The sequence below is a fragment of the Clinocottus analis genome, unplaced genomic scaffold, assembly GCF_023055335.1.
Source record: "Clinocottus analis isolate CAN_PGR_092001 unplaced genomic scaffold, fCliAna1.0.p SCAF_5, whole genome shotgun sequence".
Taxonomy (NCBI): Eukaryota; Metazoa; Chordata; class Actinopteri; order Perciformes; family Cottidae; genus Clinocottus; species Clinocottus analis.
In genome coordinates this window covers 9159224-9180518 of record NW_027176207.1, presented here as the reverse complement: position 1 = coordinate 9180518, position 21295 = coordinate 9159224, and the positions used below count along the sequence as shown (strand labels likewise).

Here is a 21295-nt window from a genome sequence, read left to right as displayed (position 1 = left end):
AAAATATAACAAATGCTAAAAAAATTAACAAGAGTACAAATGCAGAACAATAGTATATTACTGACCACTGCAGCTTAAAATGCCTCACTGCCTCACATTTGAATTGGCTTTAAATATAATACAAATACATCCTCTATTTTCCACATGCAGCATATTCTCCACACCCTTTTTTGTCCATAGGATGTAGTACACAGACCACTGTTATGATATTGAGGACACAACACAATATATGAAATTGACAAGTGCATATCTATCTTGCAAATTGCTGGAGGACCCAGTTAGCCCACTTAATAATGTTCAATTCACAGGAGTGCAATACATCCATTTATTTAGTTCACTTAATAAGACCCTTTCCTTATATGACCCACAACAATGTTATCAGTGAAGGTGAATAATGTAAAGTTCAAGTCCAAGGTGTCAACGCAGACAAGTTTCCAAATTAAATTAAAAAAAAAACTATACAAATATTTGACTAAAGTAAAATTAATTAAAAGTTTCCAAATTATTATTATTATTTTTTAAAAACTACAAATATTTGACTAAAGTAAAATTTAATATGGTGACATGTTTATAAAGCTATGAGTTGCTACGGCAACGGAAGATGGCGTGCTGCTGTCTTTGCAGTGCACTGCGCATGCGTGGAGTGACAGGCAGGCAGACAGGAAGTGTGACCAACTTTTTCCATCATCCAGCCCTACCTCTACTCTTTTCATCTTGCTGCCTCAACCAATGTGATTGATTTAAGCGCAAAAGGGCAACAACAGCGCGTCCAACCAAGACGAGTGTGTGCTACTCTCAGTTTAACCCATGTTCCGCCTGAAGAAACCCACTGACTTCCTGTCCTCTCGCAGATCGGTGTACTGCCGCTTTAAGTGAAGGGGCCGCGCAGCTCGAGCTGCAACATTTTACAGGCTGAACATCCGCTCTCTCAGGATCCATTCATAAATAAGACATCGTGTGGAAAAGGAAGCTCATACAGCATCTGTTTTTTTTATTCAGTTGATCGTGTCCGAAGAGCGACCAGGAACCAGACATGTTCACCTCGGTCGGGGACTGTGAATCGGGGGCACGACTGGGAGGGCAGAAGTGACTTCCCATGGCTGACCCCCCTGCTGATGGTTTTGACTTTATGTGCGAACCGTCAGGAGGCAGCTTGATCTAGCTCACAGCATTGGTCAAACCCAGAGAAATGCTCGTTTCCTCGGAAGGGTTGGTGTTTTGTACATACTTCCGCCTTACTCAAATCATAGCCCTACTCTACCGCTTCCATCCCTCTTCTTCTTTTTTCTTTTTTTTTCTTTTTTTTTTTTTAAATAAATGAAAATACACCAGAGGAGCCGAGGACCTGCCATACCGATGGAGCTGTGAGTTATGGCAGCTAAAGAGGACCTGTACGCCAAAGTGACGCCGCGGAGGCAGCGGCAGAGCCGGCCGAGCACCGTGAAACATGGGACCACTCTGGACGTGTTGCTGTCCATGGGCTTCCCCAAGACCAGGGCGTGAGTACACAGCTGCACTGTCCCAAGACCAACACGCACACACACACACGCGCCCTGATAACGAGGTTAAATCAGGCTTCCCAGCAGCATCACTCTCCAGCCTAAGTTGCATGCCTCCTTAACTTGTCTCTGTGTCAGTATCATAATCAGATGATCTGAAGCATCTCAGCAGCCGAAAGGAGACATGTCTGCTGTGCTATGCATGTTGTTAACACATGGAATACATAGAGTCCTTGGGGCCATGTCAGATGACCCCTTTTAGGCTGTAGTTTCTGCTCTGGAACCCACAGTCAGATTGCATGTTCCACTAGAGGGTTGTGCAATATGAGTCAATGTATTTTAATGTTGTACTGTAGGTAGTGGAAGTTAGAACCATTTCATAGTCATGTAGTTTAATGTGCTGTTTAACAATGCATCATATTTCATATGTTTATTGTTCTGATCATCTACAAAGTTACCTGTAACTGCAAATAAATGTAGTCTCTACGTAAATGTAAAACTAAACTAAACTAAAAATACCCAAATAAATAAGAGTACTACTTAATAATAAATAGGTAATACACTTACTTTCCACCACCAACGCAATAGAAACACAGCAGCATCACAAAAGACACGTATAGACACACAAGTGCTGTACCTATGTACAGCACTTGTGGGTCTCTATACGTGTCTATTTTTCTTTTTAAAAAAACAAACATATTTCCCACTACAAAAGAAAAATACGAGCGATGCTCTGTGTTTTCTGAGTCACTCTTTTCTCTCGCCAGCTCTCCGTAGTTTTCAATGAAAATCTGATCCTGTGGGCATTCCTGCATCTTCTTCTCATTCATCCTTGAGAGAGAGAAGAGTTGCCAGGAAACAAGCATCGTTGGCGTGTGCATGCAGTGTATGGATGATGTAATTGTATTACAAAATGACAATGTGTCTCTGCAACGAGGGTTTGTGGGCTCACACATCATTGCAGTTCAAGCCTTTATAGTTATTGAACGTAGGCGGAAGTATTTTATTTACACTGGAGGACTGTAGTATATTGTTTAGAAGAGTATAGAAGAAGTAGACTACTTGCATGACAGTATTTGACATGAAATCTCAATATTTGAGACCACAAGTCAACAGATGCATTTCCCTTTTTAAACCAGAACCCAGAGAATTTATATAAATGTGAAATGTGGAGGTGCTGTATTATCAAGGAATTATAGACATACGCAATGCAACTTCATGCTGTAAAGTATGCTTTGTAAAATCTATCTTAGCCTATTTTCTTTTGCTGGCATCAGCTTAAATCCTTTCCCACCTAAATGTATTCTCGGTTTGGTACATTTGACTACGGGCACTGAAAAGGTATCACATTGTTATTGAAGTTCTGCATGGCTTAGTTTTTATATCTCGGTCTCCTTTCACTGTATATGAACTCAATCTAATCACATGATCCATAATCATAATGTCCATTCTCATAGTTTGTGTTGTCAGTGACACATTATATATCTAGCCCAATGATTTGAACAGACTCATCTCAAACAAAAAACCTTTCTGTGTGTGCAGCAGGCCGCAAAATTGGGTCCCATGTAACAAAAGAAATAGTTCACTTTGAGTCTCGGTCAGCTGCAGCAGTAATCGCAGAGCTCCGTGATTAACCCCCAGATCTATTACTCGTTTCAGTATCAGAATTGTAGGATATAAAACTGTCTCCCAGCGTTAGAAAACAAGAGGCTAACAATTAGAATGACTGTTGGCAGTTATCTGAGTTTTGCTAAGTACACTAAAAGTATTGCGCAGTCTTTCTTCTTTTAACGAGACAGATTCAGCAGCTCCGGAATTAAGCCTTTTTATCTTCTGAAAAACTGGTCATCCAGCCTTCCTTTGCTCCACGCTGTAGCTCTCTCTCCTCCTGCCTAACGAACCACTGCAGACAATATGAGTGACTGTGGTCCGTTATATTTGCAGACTCACATCTCTTACTGATGACAGACTAATACACTTTGATCAAAGCCATACAATTATAATGAAGCAGCATAATTCAGCGCCATTACCTTCAAGGCTGTCTGATCTGATGTCAGTGGAGACGCACAAATAACGAGATGATAATAAAGACGGAAACACAGGTGGGGCTGCATAATGTTTATGCACAGGTTTGGTAAGACTCAATTTTCTACCTGGAGCTTATAGCACAGTAGATAATATTGTAGAAATCAGAATTAACTCACAGATGGGTAGAGATATTTGATAATTGCCCATATTAACGCAGACACAAAACCTTGCTGGCTGGCCCAGGACGGCTAGCTATAGTCACTCTTATTGGATCCCTGCTGTCCTGCTTTCCCACTTATACTTTGTGTGCCGTTGCACTGCATTCTGTAAAAAAAAAAGTAAAACGCTAAATATTGAAGAGGGATACAAATGATGATCTCTGAGCTAATGAGCTCAGTCATGGTTTGCAAACTCACTCACTGTTTTTATTATTCTGAGAGGCACTCGGCCGATACTCTGCTTTCATCCAACCAGGTTCCAGCAGCTGATAAACTCAGTGTACATCACCTTTCCTGCAACACAAAGCAGCGTCAGCAAATAGCTGGGGATTGTGGTATTTAGAAGCTTATTAAAGCGCCCCAGGAGTTGGTGAAGCCCACAAAGAGAGTTAATATGGGACACTCACCAGGTAGAAAGAAACTCCTCATGAATACCAGTGATGTGGTACAATATGTGTCGGTGTTGTGTTTATAGCTGCCTGCGTGTTTTTACATTTTATCTCAATGCAAGCAGCTGTGCATAAACTTCCCTCAATGAAATAGAATACATTTGTAATTCAGATTTAGAGTCGACTTTGGCAAGACATTCAATGCCAGCTCTCTGTACTTGACATATTTTGGTTGTTCTGTACTGTAATCCAATTCCTGGAACCTCTCGCTGATTGTGGTTCAGCCACCAAACCAGACACAATGCAGTAAAACTTGAAAATATACATCTCATTTGCACGTTCTTGCTATCAGGCCTCTTCTGAGAGGAGGAGGAGAAGAAGAAGGAATAATAGGAAAATCAGTTATCAGTCATGGCTTCAGGGAACAAGGGCTTCATTGTGTTTGAGGAGTTAGTTTAAACCAGTAGGGAGCATAGAACACACACACACACACACACACACACACACACACACACACACACACACACACACACACACACACACACACACACACACACACACCCTCTAACTCGATTGGGGGATTTTTCTGCTGAGTCATCCAGGAATTGGCTATTGTAATCAGAGAGGAGCTGGATGGACAGAGGTCTCTCTCCTTGTTCTGATCGTGTTTGATGTTTGGAAGCAGGTTTGGAAACGAAAGAGAGCCTGACGGACGCACAGCGTTTCCTCGTGTTCGTTTTGCTTTTGCTAGCTATACAATGCTGGGATTGAGCAAAAGTACAGAAAAGGATCAATTTTGGTTGACAATGAGTTCATTTGGCCTCTTTCACTTTCCTCCCTCCTCAATTAAAAAACACAGCCCTGTAAAATAAAGCGTTGCAGTTCAATCTCTCAACATGCCGGAAAAACAATTCAGATATATAATCATTTATTAGTTTGATTCTACTTTGTATTCAATCTTTAAGCGGGAATTAGTTTGAAAAATACCTAGTGTAATTTAATTAATTGCATGATTTCAAACCCTCACCAACAAAAAGGCTGGACATCCGTGTAACCTTTTACAGTTAGAATAACTCTCTGTTACCGTCCATTGAGCAATCTTCATAAGAGTAACACATTTCCTCCGTGAACACTGGGGATGACCAGGCACTGTTGTGATGTTATATATGTGCTTGTACTCCCATTGATCATCGCCTCCTATTTAATAATTACCAATCAGATTTTTGTTTGATGTGTAAACTATGTCGTCGCTGACATTTCTTGAATTACTTTTGTGTAAAGAGGACCGCCTTCCCATTGGAACCATAGTTAAATATACTTTTCTTTTGTTGTAGTTTGCCTTTCTTAATATTTTCCATACCAGCATATTCAATGTCCAAAACCGGTCCTTGCTTTGTCATTTGTCATTTGTCATGATTTAATGCATGAGTCATCCCTGACCTCCAAATGAGAAACACACAGAGTGTGAAATGTGTGTGCGGTGTTAAATGTCGTGCTCGGGGCCAAAATAACTGGGCATACTGGAGTCACACTGTAAAATTGTAAACAACACTTAAGACCCTGAAGAGTCCCGGTGCTGGTTGGCTGATCGAAGGAACCTAGATTACAGTTGTTGTAATTTTAGACAGGTGGTTTTGAGAAGCAAGCAAGCTCCTAACATCAAAGTAAACAGACGGCATGTCAGCTATGTATGCATGAAGCACAAACCCTGCCGCAATGCAGATTTGTAAAAGGATACCGATTTCTGTAAAATCATCTATTGAGAATAGTGTGGGAGTTGTGAACAAGGGAAACAGGAAGTTGATGGACAAAATGTCACAGAACATTGGCTGGAGTGTCGGAGGCTGAGGCCTTTTTTTTGTACTCTATCTGGTATTAACAAGATCTAGACGGAGGCAGAGAACCAGAGAAGTTTCCTGTAAGGCAGTCCAGCAATGTCATGTGATATTTTAAGCCAATCACAGATGTCCTCACAGTGACGTCGGTGTGTGGAAAATTCAGGTACTATACTTTGGTCAGAAAGCCTGTGCTCCCTGCAACATTATGGCCCCTTTCTGAGATATAGCTGAAGTTATTGCTGTTCAGCATCGGCTGTTTGAAGAGAAGAATCACCGGCATCTCTAATATCACCACCTACAGTCTGAAATTGGGGCTAGTTTTAAATGTATTTAAATATCCATATACTTCTATATTTAGCCAAATTGTTATATTTTTTTGCTACCTTTTGGACCATGAAAAAAAGGGGAATGTTGAAATAATTAAGCAACACTTACATTCAAATCATCACATCTGAGAAGAGCAGATTTTAATCTTCTGGCGATTAGATCGTTGAATAATTGACACATCGCTTCTGCGCTCGACTGATCCCATGATGGGGGCCTGTGGGACTGACTCAGCCTGATGACATTACACACTTAAACACAACCGTGTCTGGCAAATATTCAGTGGTTTAAGTGTTTGTTTTTTTTACATTTCTTCTTGCAATTCTCAACATCTTTTTCCTTACTGGTCGATTTTAAGAGAATTTAAATGCCATGTCATAAATTATTTTGCTGCTATGATATTGACGTGATATTGAAGTGATTATACAAAAAGACACTCTCACTTTAAGATTATGCGAGATTATGTTCTCTTGGTTGATAGTGAACTTCAGTTTAAAAAACAATTGCAAAATTTAAAGGACGACCCTGTTTAGTATTATTTAATGATACCATTGGGTAGCTTCTATACAGTGCTCATTTCATCCAGATTAACTTGTCTTTAGTCTCTACATTTTTAATTGAGCTTCTTGAACAAAGACTTCAAAGCCACATCGCTTACTGAGCTGTAACACATCGAGCTTGGATAACATCGTGTTTGTTAAATTTTCACCCTGCGAGTCTGGGAAGCCTCTTGTGTGTTAAAAAAAGGAAGTGTGTGTGCACGCAGACTTTTCTCCTGTCGACACCAGTTTCATGACTCCTACCTTCACCATAACAACTGCATGTCTTACTCCACTTTTATCTAACATGCACAAAAAAAGCATCATGGAAAACTATTTTGGTTCATACAGAAGCGCTACAACAATTATACACATAACTTATGCATACATGTGACACTTTGGTGCCTGAGCGTGCAGCTTGCAAGAACAAACTCTAAGCTTGTACTCAAGACAGCCAAGAGGAAGTCGCCCATTTCCGGAAGTGGCTTTGTGACCTTTACTGAGCGCTCTGTTGAGATGGTGGTTTCAGGGCGGCTGAAGCAGCAGATCCACATGTCAGTTGCAGATAGGAAAATAAGTTTGTTGGACTGACTGAGTCAGTTTTTCTCAATAAAAACGGCCTGAGGATGGCAAATCTTATACCTTTTATTTGTTGGACAGAAATCTTTTCATTTACTTTTAATCAAAATGGAAACTAATGTGGGTGTCAGAAGTGTTGTTTTGAGTCATCCACATGCTCACAAACCACAGCTGTAAGTATTAAGTCTCAAACATATGCCGTGAGCTTCGTGTGACATATCCTGGGACTTCGAAGAGTGTCACATGACGCATCACTATTTTGGCACTGTGCCTCATGTATTCTGAGTGAAACATTTGCTTTGTGCACTTTGACTTGTTTCACTGACGTCACTTGTACAGCGCTATAAATAACACTCACGCTAAAACAACACACTTCATCTTTGATTGAACTGAAGCATTGATAATCATTTGTACAACCTGATAAGCTTGATGGACACCTTGAATGTTTTTAACATTCTTCAGTCACACAAAGGCCCACACAGTTAATTTAATGGTGTCAATCTCTGACTTGCTCTGTCTGCCCCTGTGGACTTCTCGCCTCTCTTCTTCAGGAATAATGAAGTAAGGAGAGGAGAAGCAGTTCCAGACACAGGCTGCACACAGCCAGCTTTGTTACAGACGTGGTGCTGAAGCGTTGCCCCGTCAGCTTGAAAGAAAGGCTTTGTGAGTGTCTAAACACCGAGCGCTGGTCTTGTTAGCGACCCTAAACAAAATCTTGTGCTACCAAAACACTCAAAAGAATGACCAACACACTCCCACAATTAATGGTATTGTTTGATATTGTGTGAAATTCTCTCATTCTCTTTCTTGACAAGAGTTGGTAAAGAATATTGACACCACTTTCATGTTTGTACAGTAAACACAAAGTTACTGCTAGCTGCTTGTTAGCTTAGTGTAGCACACAGCTAGCCTGGCTCTGACACGCTAACTCTCTCTAAAGGTGTCTAGATAGTTGGTTATAGATAGATATATACTTTATTAATCCCCAAGGGGAAATTTGTTGTCAGAGTAGCGCTTAACACTTTACAGACACCAATCTAAACAGTCTAAACAGTCTAAACAACTGTTTTTCATGGCGCTGCTTTGAGCCAATTAGTTTCAGAATTTCAGTTTGTGTATGGATTAAATCAACAAGATTCAATTGTTAATAACTGAGCTTTAGAGATGGTCTTTACCTCAGTCTTTACGTTAATACACAAACATAAAGAGTGATTTCAATCTTCTCGTCTCAGTCCTCGCAAGAACAGCAAATACATTTATCTCCCAAATGTCAAACTGTTCTTTTTAGTATTTACTCTAACTTCAATATTGCTGATTAAGAGTGAATAACTGCTCTCACAAATACCAAAGAAAGTGGGGTCAAGTAAGAAAGCCACCGGGCCAATCCCATTCACATGCTCACACTCACCTACTTTACTTTCAGCCTTGTGAAGACCGTCTGACTAGTCCTCATATTTTATTCACAGTTGAAGTACATTTTTGGCTCTTTCGTTGTTTTTTTCCTACCATGCTGTTTTGAATTATATTACATTTAAAACATATTATTGGAAAGCTTACTTTTTGCATCAGTCTATGATAATTTTCGCTGTCAGAATGTTTGGTGTGAGCGAGCACAGGAGTCCACAGTTTGTGCACTCCCTGGGACGGTTGGGACAGACATGCTGGCCTGTTTGGGGCAGTATTGTTTCTAGTTCCGACCCTGATATAAATCAACAAAAAGCCGACAAAAACAAGACAAAGGCGTTTCCTCGTTGAATAAGACCCACTGTGAATGTTTATTCAAGGCAAATTCCATATCTCATGATGAAAATATAATCATTTTACAAACGTTTCCTATTTTCAAAGAAACATGTGAACAAGTGGCATTGTTTATATAAGATGTTTAAATTTAGCCTTTAGAATTTAGTATTTTTTTTCTATTTAAATTATATTTTGTTCACACAGAACAAGGTGTCCAGAACATCCCAAGGAGGTGGACTTTTGAGGAAATGCAATCCTTGTACATTTAACAAAATCGGGCCTTCCATGTTTGAGTTGGGCTCTAAAATACATTGTAAACTGTTTACAGACGCCTCCATCTGTTCAGTCAACACATATTTGTCATTACTGCTTAAGTCGTCTAAGTAATGGGAGTTTATGTATTTCTCTCCCGATTGTGTTATTGCTTTGCTGACATGAAAGCATCAGCCATGTGTTCAAAATATTACGTCTTGGCACACCTTTCCCCCTGTCTCTGCGCCCGACATCACACCCTGAACAGATCTGTTGCAGAGTCATAAGCTTGTGTTGTTCTTTTGCTGTGCGGTCAGCAAGTGAAATGGTTGGAGAAAAGGGCGGTGACGTCTGGTGTTCGTATCGGCGTGGGCTCACCAGGCCTGACTGTTGGCCAGACTGGACGTAGCGAAGCACATTTCCTCTGCTGACGGGGCTCTCCTTAGGGTGCTGTCCGGTGTTGGGCTGCAGCAGTGCTCTCAGCGCTGTTGGAGCGATAAGTGGTTAGTGATGAGTGTTCGCCGTCGACTTGTAAACAGGAAGTGTTGATTCGCTCATAGAGCTGGGGAGGGGCTCTCGGGAAGCTGTATATATATATAAATAAATAAAAGTGTCACGTGTATACATATATATATATATATATATATATATATATATATATATATATATATATATATATATATACACACACACACACACAGGGTGACATGGTTTTGTTAACATCAGTTCTAGATGCTTGTTACTTTTGGCTTTCATTTTTGATACATTTTTCCCTTCTTGGCTAACACCGAGCCATGAAATGTTTGGGATTCCTTCTTGTCACAAAACCTTCAAACACAATGTTTTGAGGAATCCAAAGTGTTCAAACTCACGAGAGACTCTGAGAAGTGTGCATGTTGCTTACGCCTATAATGCTCTCTTGCAGCCAGGAAAACATCCAAGTTGAGCAAAGATGGTCAGCTTAATAAAAGCATGTCCAAAGCATGTTTACGTATATGAAACACCAGAAACGCTGTTGATGCTGTTGATGCTGTTTAAACAGACAGATTTTTGCCAGCACATTTTATCTGGAGTGGAGTTAAATGTGGAAACAGGAAGTGAAAACACTTGCCATATGTGGGTGAAAAAAATTACAGGCTGTTTCCAGGATCGTATTCCAGTTAAAAAAAAAAAAAAATTTTGTGTTTTACTTACTTGTGTGTGCTATTTTTTTTTATCAACAGTGGTAAATATGCAAATGAAGTAAAAGCCTATATCTCTCCCGGTCACTGTAATTTATGCGAACAGTACAGCTGATTTGAAGCCTTACCAAATCCAGAGGGACGTCCCTCCCTACCACTCTCAAACCTTTTTTTTGTATTATCTTTGCCTAGCTGTGAGCAGGAAATGCAGTTTATAAATAACTCGCTCAGTTCTGGCTAAGAGGAAAGAGAAGGCCTCCGGGTGAGCAGCGGTTATTGAGGACAATTTCAACTATGATGGAACACGCTGAAAAGTAATTTGAAACATGAATATTCAGTTCAACAAAAACAAACTAATAAAGCGTCAAACAGCAGATGCTGTAGATGAGGCCAAGGGGCAGGAGGTGCTGTCTTTCTGGCTAAACATGGACCAGCTGGCCCATAAGAGAGCGACGGCGCCTGTGAAACTGCTGCTCTGCCCGGCGCAGATGTCGATGGCTCGCTTTCTTTTGCCTCAAGAAGTGGAAAAAAAAAATAGAACTGGCAATAAATAATCCAAACACATGTTATTCTTAACATTCTGTGTGAATACACATTGCATGCCCATTGAATACACATTGAATGCAGTGTTTGGCAGGTATATTACTGTCACAATGTCACCCCCGCAGCATAAGGCCAGCCGGGACAATGATGTGGGGAGAATAGTGGAAGTAGGGAGGGCCCCCAGCCGAGAATAAAATGTTTTTTTTATTTGTTGAAAATGTTTACGGTCTGAGAATCCAAAATAAATTATTGTTTTTGGCACAATACATTTATTGACAGACATGTTTTGTTGTTGAAGACTGTGTCTATCTAAAAGCAGAACTATATATCGCATCTTTAAAGTGCGCCTGGATGTGAGCTGCAACTTCCTTCTGGTTGGTCTTTTCAGTCTGAGCCAGGCCGGAGGTCTTCCTGCTGCCGTGACTTGCTGTGTAGTTAGTAAACTTTATTTAACGCTTCCAAAAAAGTTCATTGCAGAGCACGGCCTTCGTTCAGGACAACACCTGAGGACATTCTTTCTAGCAATATGTGTAACAGACAATACTGGGAATGCAGTATCAGCTTTACAGTGTTATTACAATCATAGAAGAAGGACAAGTTTAAAAAAAAAAGTTTTACTTAGTGAAAATTGGTGCAAAAATGTCAAAGGATAAAAATAAATGAATAAAGCATGATTGTCTCTCAAGACCACCTTTCTCCTTCTCTGCCTCGTCTCGGAATCGACCGCTTTTTTTACTCTCTACTTGGTCTCAGGCAAAGAGGACTTTGGATTTTATTTCATTTTTTAAGACCATGACGACAGGGTCACACACACATGCACATATGAAGAGCAACCTTGGTCTTGAGCTTAAATTAGTTTTAACTCCTCAAAATCTTGGGCGATACTCTCTAATCTCGTATCGCTTAAGGTGGTCTTGAATACAACACTGCAAGCCATATAATTCATTTACAGTTCTGAAGCTAAGCCCTGCAGCCTTCTGCATTACATTTGAAATCAATGAGTAAAAATGGTAAGCATCCTCACACTTTCATCTCCTGCTTGATAATGTATTACCGTTTATGCCTGAAAAGGGGTCTAACTCCAGCAGCCTAAAAGCCGATTAAATTCAAGTAAACCTTTCCTTTTCTATTATTTTATGTCTCAAAAGTTCCCGCTCGTAAAATAACAGAGATTAGACGCAAGCAATCCAATGTTCTTGCCTGGATTGGATTTTGTGACGTCTCGGTCACATCTGCTTGTAATCCCATCATGCTTTCTGAGAAAAAAATCCCCTTCTTTTCCTCCTCCACACAGCGCCAGGTGGAACCTCTGAACAAGGCGGCTGTAGCCAGCAAATTACTCTCCTTTGTAAGTCTTCTGCATGCTGTAGTGGTTTATAATGACGGAAAAGGGTAACAGCTAACAGTTGCCGGCCTGATAAGGTAAATATACAGTTTTGTCGGTCTTTAAATCATCTTCGCCCTGCATTTATTTGCGAGTGCATGTTATAGTAGTAGCTCTGTGTGAGCCATCTGTTACGTTGGTGTGGCCTTGGCGTTCACAAGCTGCATGCTGGGCTCTGTGAGGGCACACCGCCCCGGGGTTCAGGGACTTTGCCGTATCTAGGACCCTCTCAGTGGGGCAAATTTAAAAATAGCTCATTGAATTTGAACTCCAGAGTGGCACCATGAACACTGTCAATGTCGGCACACGTAGAGGAGCTGCAACACGCCTTCATCATGCTGTGATTGAAGTCAAGAGAGGCTCCACAATGGTACAGAAAACTTCATTTTATCAGTTGGAGCGTGTCTTTTCCTAGTTTACTAGGACACTGACAATTGGTGCAATTGGACAATCATGGTGGTTTTGTTCCAGATAACGCAGTCAGAAGTTCCACTGAAAGCAGATGGGATTGCATGGCATGTAGTCGAGTCTCAAAGGTCAGATGCTGTGGCAACAAAGTGCCTTTACTCAAAATGCATTTCCCGTTGCTTCATATTGAAATAAGCCCTTTGCAACAATAAACACACATTGCTTACTTTTCAGGGATCCAAATTGTTGGATCACAAAAGGAAATCGACAAAGACAAAGTATCAAAAGATGAATCTTTGATACTCGGTGTTCCTGGTGTTTTTCACTTTGCTCTACTTTCCGTAGAGAAGCTTTAAAATGAAGGAACAGACACCTCACTGTCTGTAAAAGTTACTTCCAGTTGCCAGCAGCTCTCACTTCATCATTATATAGACTCTAATTTAGGAATATTAAGTGCAAAGCTTTTGCTAATGTGTGCCAAATCATTGCAGACAAGGCTGTAAGTGAATATTAAATAAAGTCTCATCTGGATACTCCGTTATTCCTCTCGAAACTGAAGAAAGCCGCTGGACACGGTAAATCCCTTCAGAGGCGGCCCGCGATACGAGAGGTTTTATAAAAAGACACTAATTAGATTGTGAGCACTCAAGAGTAATCATGCAATCAGTTCTTGTTTCAGAAAAGTCTTGATAAGTTATAGTTTATGAAGTGACACGGATAGATTACGTACTCTGGCTTTTTTTTTTCCCTTCTCAAAGTTCATAAAACCAAAACACAATCCATTATTGTGTGTTTCTTACTGTCATATTTAAGGTGTCTCCATATTCTGAGGTTTTGCTGCAACAGAAATGAATTGTGAACCAAGACTGCGAGCGTATTTCTGCTGTCCTCTATAACTCTCAGTGATCATTATTTAATCATCGACTGAAGCACTTCTAACCAAATTGTGATATTTTTTATTTTTCAAGCACAGAATATGTTTCAAATCGGCATCAATGCTGTTTCATGAAACTCTGGTATGAATAATGAACTCCTCCTCTGAATTGGGATTTTACTGTTCTCTCTGAATGTTTTCTCTTTGGTCATTGTCACGTGGACGCACATCAATCTCCCCCTCCTAAACACGGTCCGGAAGAGAAACTATTGATTATGTGACTGTGCTTTGATCTCCGTTTCTCTCTCTCTCTCCTTCTTTGCAGCTTGAAAGCTCTGGTTTCGACAGGAGGGAAAAACGTCGAGGCAGCTTGTGACTGGTGAGAGCAACACACACTTATACTCACATGCTCCGCCACAGTTATTAATGCTACAACATCGACCTACTGAAGTGTCACATGCTCTCACGGCTGCATCGCCCTCTGCTGGACATCAGCCGCCGTCTCGCCTACTTATGTCCTACTTATTCCTCGGGTCTTCCTGTCTGCAGGCTCTTCTCCCACGTGGACGACCCGTTCTTGGACGACCCTCTGCCCAGAGAGTATGTGTTGTATCTGCGACCGAGTGGGCCGCTGCTCCAGCAGCTCTCACACTTCTGGCAGCAGTCCCGCCTCTCCTGTGGCAAGAACAAGGCACACAACATCTTCCCCCACATCACCCTCTGCCAGTTCTTCATGGTCAGCTTCTGTGTGTGCGTCGATCCTCAATATTCGGGCTGTTTATAGCCGTGATGCATTCGATGACCTCCCGTTCCGTTGTCTCTGTGCTCAGTGTGCAGACGGGAAGGTCGAGGCCCTGACCGACGCTCTCCAGACCACCGTAGCCAAGTGGAAGGGCCGTATCCCCATGCCCCTCCCGCTGGAGCTCTACACCTCCTCCACATTCATTGGCCTCTTTGTGGAGGAGCAGATGGCGGAGGTGCTGAAGAGCTTCGCGTCTGATTTCGCAACGGAAGCAACAGCTAAAGCAGGTTTGAGACTCCCTTTGTCCCTTTGATGGGAATCACAGTACACATGAACACTGTCTTGTAAATGCAGTTTGCATGGTTAATGTTCCCAGACCTGCCGCTTAATTGCGTTCACCATAATCACATTTTGGGGACGAGCCGAGCAGCATCGCCAGATGACACCTTTTAATCAGTGGAGAACCGCCACATAATAGAACTCAGTTTGTCATTGTAATGAGTGTACGGATACACATATCACAGTTGCTGTGCACATGTCTCTCTTTGTCCTTTTGTCCAGATGTCCATGTCGAGCCTCATAAGAAACAACTACATGTCACTTTAGCATACCACTTCCAAACCAGTCACCTTCCTATTCTGGAGAAGTTGGCCAAAACGGTGGATGTGTCTTCAGGCTGTGACTGGCTGGCTGTGCTCTTCTCACGGGACATTCGGTTCGCTAATCATGAGGTTTGATTGGCTTACTTTGAAAATTAGCACTTTCTCTTTTGTGTCCAGTTTGATATTTCTGACATTAAGGGAAACAAATGTTGCTTTAAATAATCACAATTCTTCCCGAAGCAAAAAGATGCAAGATCAGCTTGTTAAATCCCCGGTGCTTTCGACTAACGGCTGCCCACCATCTGCCCCCCTGTAGACACTGCAAGTCATGTACCCGTATGTGCCTCAGAATGATGACGAGCTGGAGCTCATGGCGGGAGACTTCATCTTCACGTCTCCGGGGGAACAGAGCAGCGCCAGCGAGGGCTGGGTGTACGGCACCTCGCTGGGCATGGGGCTGTCCGGCTTGCTGCCGGAGAACTACGTCAACCGCGCTGATGAGTCCGACACCTGGGTCGTCCACGGGTAAGGAAAGGAAGCGTGGCGTAGCCATCAGCGTGTTTCTTGAATTAATAAAATTCCTGACCTTTTAGGGAGCCGTACTGAGAGGCTTGCGATCATCTTATTGGACCGCTGAATGGCGCGTATAGTACAAAAACAGACGAGGCAGATCATTCTTGATTGCCCGTCAAAACCACCACAAAGACACAAAGACTTCACAAAGACATCCGTGGGTGTTATCTCAAACCGACAATCCAGAAATCTCTTTGGTTTAAGTAAAAATGTACACAAATAAGGGAATGTTTCTAAACTGAATGGAAAGATTAAAGGGAAAGACGAAAATGAATCATCTTCTTGGCTTGCCGTTCGTCTGGATTTCGCCCACATCACAACACTCCTCGCACAAGTTATGCTCTCTCCTTCCTTCCTATTCATTATTGTCACTCTTTGATGTTTTCAAGACACATGAAAACACTTTTACTCCCTGAATTTTAACTGTGCCCAATTTGGTTTATTCCTGTGTTTCTCTCTGGTCTCATCATGTAAACTGGAGTTTGAACATCTTCTTTCGGTTCTTTCCCTGCACTGTCACGGCGTCGTATTCACAGTGCCTTGTGACTAAAGTCTCTGTGTGCCTCTGATCCTCAGGTCTCACTCGATGCTCACCTGTGCCTCTCCATCTAACTCTGGCAGTGCCGTGGCGGGGTTATTATTTGATGGACAGCTGAATGACAGTCTGCTTGACAGTTTTATGACTCCTTCCGGCCTCACTGGCCTCTGTCCTCCGATGCAGGTGCGTGACTTTTGGCTTGCAGAAAATCAGATGCATCATCAGGCTGCATGCTGAAGTGAAGAGAATCTCATGAACCTCACTGAGTGCGTTAAATCCAACAATGGCGGTGTATACTTCTAGCAGTAGCTGAAGATTTAATGTTGTGAAACTCTCTATAGCGCCTAAAGATTTGATATGAATCTGTATCTCAGGTGTCCAGGCCAACCAGTCAGTCATCCCTGTCCAAGATGAGACTGTTTGTGTGTCGCCATGGGGAGAGGATGGATGTGGTGTTTGGGAAACACTGGATCACTCAGTGCTTTGACTCTAAAGGTTAGTGTTAGAAAAATTCACTCGACCCCTCGGAGTGAAATCATTAAAACAGGAACATTTATTCGTTGAAAGGAAGGAGCAGAGTCAGAAGTACAAGGTGATTGACAAATTGCATATCTAAGACTGCTCAAAGATCTCTCAAAGAACCACCTCTTAAATACTCATCATGACCCACAAACAGAAACCCTCATGACGTCTTTGGCCTAACCGGGAACCTTTCCCCTCGTCCCATAGAGCGGTTTGTAAGAAAGGGTCATACGATAACAAAGGAACTGCACGTTCTTTCAGACAGAAACATACAGATTCCCCCGTCTCCCTGCTATCAGGAGACATGCTGAGTTTGTGTGTTAGATTAAACAGAGACAGTAAGATGAGAAGTCTGAATATAACAGGGAAATAGTACATGATTAAGCGTGAATATTGATTTTCTTCCAACAGTTAGCATAGATGGGAGATGATTTTTAAGACTTTAGGCTTACATTTGACACTTTTACGTATGGTATTTCCTTCTTCTGTAAGATTTTCATTTGTGTTTGCATAGGCCGATACATTCGCTCTAATCTCAACATGCCATCAAGCCTGCCAGCGAGAAGCGGAGGTCACCGGGATTATGATAAAGATTGTCCAATTACTGTGTTTGGCTCCACCCAGGCGCGTCTTGTAGGTCAGTACATTTGATCCACACTTTATTTTTAATGTTTTGAAAAAGTGAATATGATTACTTAAGGATTTAGGGTTTTATTGCTAAATACAGTAGAGATCATGTTTACATAAAGATTAAAATGCCTTAAAATAGTATCACACTGTGTTTTGCTCCATTTCAGGTGAAGCCCTGTCGGAAAGCCACACAACAGTAGACTTTGTTTACTGCTCTCCTTCTCTTCGCTGTGTCCAGACTGCTCAGCACATCCTGCAGGGTAGGACCTCATCAGCACCACAGATGAGCTTCACAGCGTCTCTTTAGGTTCTTCTTCTGACACGTTATGCAATATGCATTTGAAAAGGTTACAGCGACATGTTAATGTTGGATTCTCGTTAGTGTTGGTTTTGGATCTGAAACCTTCTCAATAGGAAGTGTGTTATGTCAAGCTTTCTTATACCTCTGTGGCACCTAGAGGCCTCATTAGGAAACAATACAGAGAGGAAGAGAACTGAAGGTCTGACTTATTTTTTCCCATCACTTACTTTCTATCAACAGAGCAAAACACACAATTAATTTTTTCTTTTCAGAAATATTTTCTATCTTTCTTTTGTCAAAACCTTGAAACTTTCAAGTAATTTCCTGTTTCGGCACATGAGAAGATTTAGACTTGGGGCAATAACAGTAAATGTTTTTATCCCAAGTCATATTCTTGTGAAGATTTATTGAGCAAGACAAAATGACATGACAGAGTAGATGGAGAGATATCTTATCTTCTTCTCCTACAGTTTCTCTCTGTGTATTACTCTGTGTCAGGTCTCCAGCTGGAGGGAAAGACCAAAATCCGTGTGGAGCCTGGATTGTTTGAATGGACCAAGTGGGTTTCAGGCACATGTTTACCCGTCTGGATCCCACCAGCTGAGCTGGCTGCTGCTAACCTGAGTGTGGACACAACATACAAGTACACAGCAACACCAACGCTATAGCATCTCCAAGCTTTCATCTGTGATGCTATAATTTACTATAATCTTTTCTGTCTATGGTTTTGTCCCTAGACCTCATTTTCCCATAAGCAAGTTGGCGGTGTCAGAGGCGTATGACACCTACATCAGCAGGAGCTTCCAAGTAACCCGAGAGATCCTGGCGGAGAGCAAAAACCTGGGTAAAGTGGTGTTGTAAACACATATCCAGGGTTTCAAATACCAACTTTACTCAGCACCAAATGTTGGCAACATTCCCGAGCTACAATGCCCTCTTTCTTTACAAGATGATTATAACTTAATGCTTCTTGATAACTCATGTTTTCCTGCTCTAAATTAAATCTCTGGGGTCTGTACGGTACATGAAGCATGACGCAATGAAATTCAAACTAAACAATCACATGGATCTGCGTGCAACAGGCTCCTGCTTTGCGAGCCCCACACAAAGAACATATACTCTACTCTACACATAGTAGGGTGACACAATAAGCACTTGGCTTTTAGCTAGCTAGCCTTCTGAATCAAAATGTTAAATTTGGATGATGTCCCGATCTCTATATGAAAGGACATGAGTCAAAGAACATTTCAAGCTGCATATTATGGACTACTGAGCGCCCATAGGCGGTAAAGCTAATGTTATCGGTGGAATCTGGTTCTGTGTTCTCCTCCTCCTTCACATAGGAAACACGGTCCTGATTGTGGCCCATGCTTCCTCTCTGGAGGCTTGCACTCGTCAAATACAAGGCCTCAGCCCCCAAAACTCCAAGGACTTTGTCCAAGTGGTCCGAAAGGTCAGTTTTCTGCTTTAGTTTTAACGCCTCTTTTATTTTTATCCTCATCTCTCTCTCTCTCTGTTAACATGCACATCTGTCTTGTCTTTGTGCAGATTCCTTACTTGGGCTTTTGTGCTTGTGAAGAAATGGGAGAGACCGGGGTGTGGCAGCTGGTCGACCCACCCATCTTGCCTCTGACACATGGACCCAATCACAGTTTCAACTGGAGGGAAATGCTAATGCAGGACTGAAGGATTGGCTTTCTATCTTTTGGTAGCCCTGAACTGCTGGCAAAATATTTATTTTTAACCCACCCTTTCGCTATATTCAGCCCAACTACCAAAAAAACACCAAAAAAAAAAAAAAAAAAAAAAAACACGTCTTGCTTCCGTCAAAGACATCATGCAAAAAAAATTGCAAATGTATTCAGATGCACTGCTCAGGAAAGAGAAAATACAGTTTGTGTTGAGATAATGGCAAACATGAGCTACAGATCGAGCGGCAGTTTGTCGTATTTTCTCAACGTTCCACTTCATCGTCCAAAATGTAGCGGTGCTGCGTGAAACAGACATTTTTTGATGGTTGATGATGAGTTAGGTTTCATGCCTCGGGAAGGCGCCATCGTCTGTGGCTCCTCCACAGGCGGGGCGTCGAAGACTTTGTGTTCTGCTGCCTTCTCACACACACTGTGACAAGAAATAGATGAGAAAGACTTGTACCACGGAAATATTTTTACATGTGTCAGAAATTATTATTTAACTTGTAGCTTCGACCCTCCTGCAAAAAAAGCACAAAAGAAATGTTGACAATCAGATCGGGGAGAACTGATCTTCATTTTTTGTGCTGCTGAGGTGGGTAGTTTATGATGCTTTATGATGTTTTATTCCTATAAATGTCATATCATTAAGTGATTCTCCTAAGTTAACATTTATGTGCACACATGAATTGTTTCACCTTCCCTTAATAGGGTTTGATTGCCACCACAAGAGCAACCAAGTCAATATGACTTAAACAAATTAATATAATGAAATGCAGACTGCTGTTAGCCTGATAACCACACTGCTTTTCAAACACTTGGTGCATTTAATTTGTTTTGGTTATGTCCGATGATTTAAGTGCTTACTGTCTATACCAATTACTTGTTGTATGACTCAGAAATTCTATTGATACTGAATAAAGCAAGGTTGTGGAGTTATGAAAGCCTATATATATATATATATATATATATATATATATATATATATATATATATATATATATATATATATATATATATATATATATATATATATATATATTTCAGGCGGTGCCATGTATTTGTTAAAACATGATGTTATGTGTATGGGAAATAAAGTTGCTCTTAATAATAATAAACATAAATAGCTCAACATGCACAGCTAACACTTTAATTAAGCTCCAACTTGTTACCTCTAAACCACCAGAAGGCAGGCACATCTCAAGAGGTTACCAGTGGAAATGTACTCTTGATGCTGGAAACATACCAATATATTTCACTGACTTTTTATTTTTATTGAGCACCAGCTGTAACATTGCTAACACAAAAAGGAAAAACATTTCCTGCAGACATTGGACTTTTCCTGTCATAACTGGAAAAGCTCAGATAGAAAAACATGAATGAAGGCTCAGCTCATCTCTATTAGGTGTCTTCAGTTCTTCTACACTAGCATTTCCTGTGAGGCTTTTGAACAATACCATTATGTTTTCTTTTCATTTCATGTAAAAATTGTTAATGATACATTTTACAATACTGACTGTAGTCCAAGAAGTCTTGAGGAACTCTTAATTTTGACATGGCCAGGTTTCTTATTTCTGCCAATATTTTGTCAAGCTTTTTTTTTTTTTTACTGTACTTTAATAAGCCTGACATGTTTTGAATAATGGATAGGAGTCATGACTGTTTACTTTTGTGATTAATTAGGTAACGTGGCTTAACCAGTGTTAACTAGTTAGTGGCTAACTGTTAGCTAAAGGCTACTAGCTGCACGTGGTATTGACATTGTGCACCACACCAGAGCTGTGTGTTGCAAAGGCAGGTGAGGTCTTTGTTTGTTTGTTAAAATTATATTGAAAGGTATTTCTAAGGTAATAACGTTAACGTAGAGGCATTAGAAGCACCTGTAATCTGAAGCGTGTCG

The 21295-nt window shown here is 41.2% G+C and overlaps 1 protein-coding gene across 1 annotated transcript; it reads left to right on the top strand.

Annotated features, from left to right (window-relative positions):
* The first annotated feature begins 677 nt into the window (after window positions 1–677).
* ubash3ba (ubiquitin associated and SH3 domain containing Ba) lies at window positions 678–20337 on the top strand. The gene is made up of 14 exons (XM_068601302.1): window positions 678–1499; window positions 14122–14175; window positions 14346–14532; window positions 14627–14825; window positions 15100–15269; window positions 15457–15665; window positions 16290–16434; window positions 16626–16746; window positions 17288–17410; window positions 17571–17663; window positions 18203–18347; window positions 18442–18548; window positions 19048–19157; window positions 19253–20337. Exons 1-14 carry the CDS (start codon window positions 1372–1374, stop codon window positions 19388–19390), a joined length of 1929 nt encoding a protein of 642 aa, XP_068457403.1. The 5' UTR covers window positions 678–1371; the 3' UTR covers window positions 19391–20337.
* The last annotated feature ends 958 nt before the right edge of the window (window positions 20338–21295 follow it).